The following is a 6,000-nucleotide window of genomic DNA, read 5'->3' as shown; positions in this document are numbered from 1 at the left end:
AATCATATGTCTTTTATGTCTTTTTATTGACTTCTTGCCATTATCAGAACTTCCAGGACAGCTTTTAAATTTTAAGCAATGTAAACATCTCTAAATTTCTAGAGATTCGCTGAAATCTACTGGCCTGAATGGGCCCATCACTCTTGAACAGGTGCCTTTTAAACACTTTTCTTGTCATCCCACCTATTCAAGATTTCATTCCCTGTAATTGGGGAAATAACTGATAACATTCATCAGTGGTTATAAATGGCAACCACTCTCCAAAGCTCCTTGATGCAGCCAAGTGAGTTTTAATAAGCTGAGTGAGACCTGATTACAAAAGCAAAGCCAGCATTAGGAGCATTATCCTTCAGACAGGAACTTGGAGACAAAGATGCTCAAAGAATTAAGATGTGAAGTTGACTTATGGGGTATGTGGTTTCTTTTGCCAGTTTTCCCCTCTTACCTCTGAACGGGGGGTGGGTAGCAATTATTTTAAACTCTGAAAATATGAAATACCCTCAAATTCACCTTATTCTTAAACATTAGAGAATATTAGTGTTAGGAATGATTTTGAACTCTGACTTTTGATAAAGAATTCTGTCCACCTCTTATTATGCCTTGAAGAATGGGCACTTAAAAATATTTTGACAACTCAAACTCTTTCATGTCTTAATTTTTTAAACAAAAGTGTAACCATTAATAACAGCATTATTTATTTTAAAAAGGTATATTTCCTATGTATAGTGCTGTGTTTTTTGATGCTTATACAACATACCTACCCCCCCTAAAGAGGATTCAGAGCCATTTAGAAAAGGCAGAAAACTGGGTATAACCAAATCCCTTCTAGATTTCAATATAGATCTCGGACATGTACGCAGGTACAATGTAATTTCTTGCAAATAATTTGTAGAAAATTTTAAATCTGTAGTAAGAGTCAAATTTCAGAGACTTTTTTTTTGGATGGAAAGCAGTGACGAATCATCTACAGACATCACTTTACTGATTTTGCTGATTCAATGACTACTCATGTATTTCACTAACTCTTCTGTCTTGTTCTTAAAGTTGGGAATTATCTAGATACCACTCTGTCCAGGTATAGGAAGTGCTGGGGTCACACTGTGGGATGCTGACTTAGCCTCTCTGAGCCTCACTTTTCTTGTCTGTAAGTGGCCATGAATGATATGCATCTCATTGGTCTAAGGCTTAAGTGAAATGATCATGTCAAGAGCCTGGACCACAGCTGGGCAGGAAGTATGCCTTCAATTACTGACTCCCTTCCTTCCTTTCCTATTATATGCTGCCTTTCCTTCCTTTCCAGGTTCTCCTGTTCCCCCTCTCCTCTCTCCACCCTGCAGGATGAGTATCACTCCCCTTACCTAAGAGAAGGGGTCTCTCTGTCAGAAGCACTAGCAGAGGGGATCTGGCAGCTGGATGCCAAAGCCACCCTTCTTTTAATGTCCTGTCATGACCTACTTACCCAGAGTAGGGCTGTGCCCCAAATCTGGTGAGTTCTCATAAGGTTCGTCATGGTACAGTGGGCAGAGGCGTCCTAAGTGACCAATACATTCTAGCAAATGGGACTCAGTAATGCATGTGTGACCCAGTGGCTACTAGAGTAACCCGTAGACAAGTAGTCCTGTACCCTCGCCCTGAACACAAGCTTATGGCTGTGTGATGAGTGTTTAGTTCCTCTGTGGTTGCAGTGAACTTAGAACCAAGATGCTGCTTTAGGCACAACAAGCACAAAAATACTCTCACAATACAAAGCAATCACAGGATACATACAAGCATTATTATTATTATTATTTTGGTCTTAAAGAATGGAACAGCAACTGTCTCAACATTTTGACACCCAAAAATGATCCCAAATAGGTGAGTCTGGATTGAACACATGTAAACAGAGTCTACGTGAAGTACCTGTGTGAACTGGGCATTGGCAAATGACCCCTTCGATCTCCAGCAAGCACAGGGGTCCCTGGTGACCCCCTGCTGTTCTGCTGTAAGGACTGCCATGAGCCCTCTGGCAAGGAGACAGTAGTCACTTGCTGCCTGGTAGCATCACTTAAAAGGCTCCCATTTTATGCAAACATTAAGGACTTTCTTCTTACCCCATCAGGCCTTTCTTGGAGTGGCTTTGAAATATTCCTCCTGGGAAATGTCCGCTACTCCCCCATACCATTTCTGAAGCCAGATATGTTCTATCTTCAGCTTCATAAAGAACCATTCATATTGACGAGGCCACTTCCTCATAACTGGGTGTCTGCAGAAATAAAGACGTCATGGATAAGCAATGAGGTCCTGTGATAGAGCACAGTGCACTATATCTGATCTCTTGGGATAGACCATGATGGAAGATAGTGTGAGAAAAAAAAATTGTGTGACTAGGTGGCAGAAATTAGCACAACACTGTAAATCAACTATACCTTAATTAAAAAGAGAAGTCATAGGAGTTCCCATTGTGGCACAGTGGTTAATGAATCTAACTAGGAACCATGAGGTTGCGGGTTCAATCCCTGCCCTTGCTCAGCGGGTTAAGGATCTGGCATTGCCGTGAGCTGTGGTGTAGGTAGCAGACGCGTCTCAGATCTGGCGTTGCTGTGGCTCTGGCATAGGCTGGCAGCTACAGCTCCGATTAGACCCCTAGCCTGGGAACCTCCATATGCCACGGGAGTGGCCCTAGAAAAGGCAAAAAGAAAAAAAAAAGAATTCATAGCAACTATACTTTAATAAAAATTAAAAAAAAAAGAAAAAAATAAGTCACAATAAAGCATCATCATCTTGTCAGAGGGTATGGCCTCTGGACTACAGACCTTGTTTGGGCTAAGACCTGCTCAAACCAGCCAGAGGCAGAAGCCAGGGAGCCAGGGTCAGGGTCTGGAACAACTTTAGGTGGGCAGGAAACTGTTGTTCCCACAGAATGGCAAACAGTCCAAGTCTGGAGGCAGGCAAGGTTGGTTTGAACCCCAGTGGGGCTGCTGCTGAGCTGTGATGCCTCCCGGGCCCTTTGCCCTCTCAAGCCTGATCTCCTTGCTGATTGCGTGGGACGAGAGTGATGGTGTTCAGAGCATAGGGTGCCTGGGGTGGGGGGTAAACAACTAGGCCCATAAAGCACCTGCATGGGGGAAGGCTCAGGGGAACTCAGGTCACTGTTATCAGGAAGCAGAAAGAAAAGGTTTAAGGCTTTCCAGCCCAGCTCTCCCCCAATCTGTGTATGAAACACTGAAAGAACTGTAAGCCTGGGAAACACATCTGTTCATGGGAAGATTTCCATTCCTGCAGAGGCATGCAACTATTGGGCCGAGTTGAGAACCAGCCAGAGAGGACAGGAAGGTCACTCACATTCTTCCATTTTCAACTCGCCTTCTCCCCCAGGGGTAGCCTTAAACACATGCATTATCCTTGACGGTGGGGTCTGTGGCTCACTTTTTTTAAACTTCATAAAAATATCTAAACTATTTTATATCTACAAATGTTATAAACAAACTTCAAAGACCGGGGGAGTGCAAACTGCGCAAAACATTTTGCAATAATGAAAATGCAATGATCGGTTGATGATCCTTTTAAAAAAAGTGGGGAAGAATCATCATAAATTTACAGAGAAGTTGAAAGTCGAGTATAAGAAACTGTTTTTTTTTTTTCCTAAACCATTTGAAAGTACGTTGCCAATCTGAGACGGCAACGCTCCAAATACTCATGCAGCTGAGGTGATAACATGATTGTTATCATTTTAAGCAAACTAGTTTTGTATTTATAACTGGAACAAATTTTGGCCCCTACAAGGGGAGGGTAAGCAGAGCAAATCCTAGTCCATGATGTGCTGGCCTGGGGTCCAGGTGGTGAGTGGAAGCTGGAAAGACCTTGAAGAGACTGAGGATGAGGGTTTAAAGGCAGATGAAGATGAGGTGGTTGGGCAAGGGTGGTACCGGGACCCAGGATATTTAGTGGTGGGAATTTTGGCAGCATTGTTACCTGCAGTAATGGGGGAAATAGGAAATGAATGCCGTGAACCCAAATGTCTCTTGAGATTCTGGCCTCTTCTCACTGGCCATCATGACAGGGAAGAGGAGAGACTGGAACTGAAGAGTGACAGCTGACATGGAAAATGAATCATGCACACACACAGACACACATATCCATGTTTGCCTCTCTCTGTGTATTGAAAACCATGCATCCATGTGGATGAGTCCAACCTCCATCCAGCTGCAGATGCATCTCCTGTCTTCCTGCACACGGGGAACTCACTTCCATAGAGAGGAGAAACCAGGCTCTCCCCATGTACAGCTTTATTTATTTGATGATTCCAAACTGGTACAATTCCCCACCTCCCTGGGATTTAGGCGGCTGGGCCAATATACCACCTGCTTTGGTGTTACTCTTCCATTAATTTAGACAAGTGTTCATCTGCCAGTTTTCATGGCTGCGCCCCAAGGGGACACCTGCCTCTGCTGGCCCCACCTCTGACCTTCCACCCTGGGGCTTCCCCCTGCATGGACCCTCCCCCCAGGAGACAGACTCCAGCACCCCTGCAGGACCACCCTTCTCACCTTTTGCAATCTGATCTCCTACCCCGCCCCCACTCCTTGTGACCCCAATAGCAGTGGTTCTTAAACTTCAGCCGCTAATTAGCATGCTCCTTTCCTGGGATGTGCTTTTCACATTTAGATTGAGTCTAATCTGCAGAGAATCTGACTCAGGAAGCAGACAGGGTGGAAAGCAGAATCCTAAGTGGTTCAGATGGCTATAAGGGGTGAGAGGCCCACACAGGGGGACACTGCTGTCACTTCTGGGACTGAGCTCTGCTTATAGCAGACATTTAGAAACATCTGTTGTGTTGACTGGACCACAAAGCCTCCTTTGTCTCGGGCTCAAGGTGGGCCCTATAAAAGGTTGGAAGTACGCAGGGACCTCTGCCTGCACCCTCTCAGTGTGGGGCACACTCGGAAGGCAGGGACAGCCCACTGCAAGACCACTTGCCTTCCCTCTGCTGCCACCTTGAGCAACCAGGACAGGCAGTGTGAGATGGCAGGGTGCCCTCAACAGGCATCTCAGATCATTACTGTCATCGCCTCAGAGGCATCAAATGACACAGCCCCAACCTCTGCTTCTTTTCATTGCATGCTTCTTTTTATTGCAAGTCTCTCGGCAAACTGATCTTAAAGCATAGACCAACCTTGAAAACATGGCTTGCTTGGCAAATTCTACTTCTTCTGGAGACACTGCGACCATCTGGCCAGTGAGTGTCAACCGGGCACAACGAGGATCTTCTGGGTCGACGATATTTTTTCTGCATTTGAAGGACATTTTTCATATATTAAAATGATGATAGAACATCAGTTGGAAATACTAAGGATTCTATTAAAAATAGAAAATACAAGTCACATTGCTGGTTCCATCGTTCAGGTTTTTACCTTACTGGAATTACTTTAAAATACTTTGGCACAGGGAGTTACTGCTGTGGTGCAGTGGGTTAATGGTCTGGCTTGTCTCTGTGGCGATGCTGGTTTGGTCCCTAGCCTGATGTAGTAGGTTAAAGATCTGGTGTTGCAACAGCTGTGGCATAGGTCACAGCTACAGCTCAGATTTGATCCCTGGCCTGGGAACATCCATATGCCATGGATGTGGCCAAAAAGAAGAAAAAATACGTTGGCACATATGATCCAGCAATTCCACTCCGGGTCATATATCTAGGCAAAATTTTAATTCGAAAAGATACATGCATCTCTATGTTCATAGCAGCACTATTCACAATAGCCAAGATGTGGAAACAACCTAAATGTCCATCAACAGATGAATGAATAAAGAAGATGTACATATATACAAAGGAATATTACTCAACCATGAAAAATAATGAAATAGGAGTTCCCACTGTGGCACAGTGGATTAACAATCCAAATGAAGCGGCTCAGATGTGGTTTGATCTCAGTCTGGCAACAGACTGAGAATCTGGCATTGCCATAGTGTGGCATAGGGCACAGCTACAGGTTGAATTCAGTCCCTGGCCTGGGAATGGCCACATGC

General features: G+C 44.5%; 1 protein-coding gene across 1 annotated transcript in view; it reads right to left on the bottom strand.

Annotated features, from left to right (window-relative positions):
• Positions 1-2,035: 2,035 nt before the first annotated feature.
• Positions 2,036-6,000, bottom strand: part of CREG2 (cellular repressor of E1A stimulated genes 2) — a 53,507-nt gene continuing 49,542 nt past the window's right edge. The window contains exons 3-4 of the mRNA XM_047779189.1: positions 5,153-5,266; positions 2,036-2,242 (exon numbers count right to left, since the gene is read on the bottom strand). Coding sequence (XP_047635145.1) covers positions 2,095-2,242; positions 5,153-5,266 — 262 coding nt within the window. The 3' untranslated portion in view covers positions 2,036-2,094. The remainder of the gene's footprint in view (positions 2,243-5,152; positions 5,267-6,000) is intronic.

Source organism: Phacochoerus africanus, chromosome 5 (assembly GCF_016906955.1).
Source record: "Phacochoerus africanus isolate WHEZ1 chromosome 5, ROS_Pafr_v1, whole genome shotgun sequence".
Lineage (NCBI taxonomy): Eukaryota > Metazoa > Chordata > Mammalia > Artiodactyla > Suidae > Phacochoerus > Phacochoerus africanus.
The sequence above is the reverse complement of the archived record's forward strand: the minus strand, read 5'-3'. Positions and strand labels throughout refer to the sequence as shown.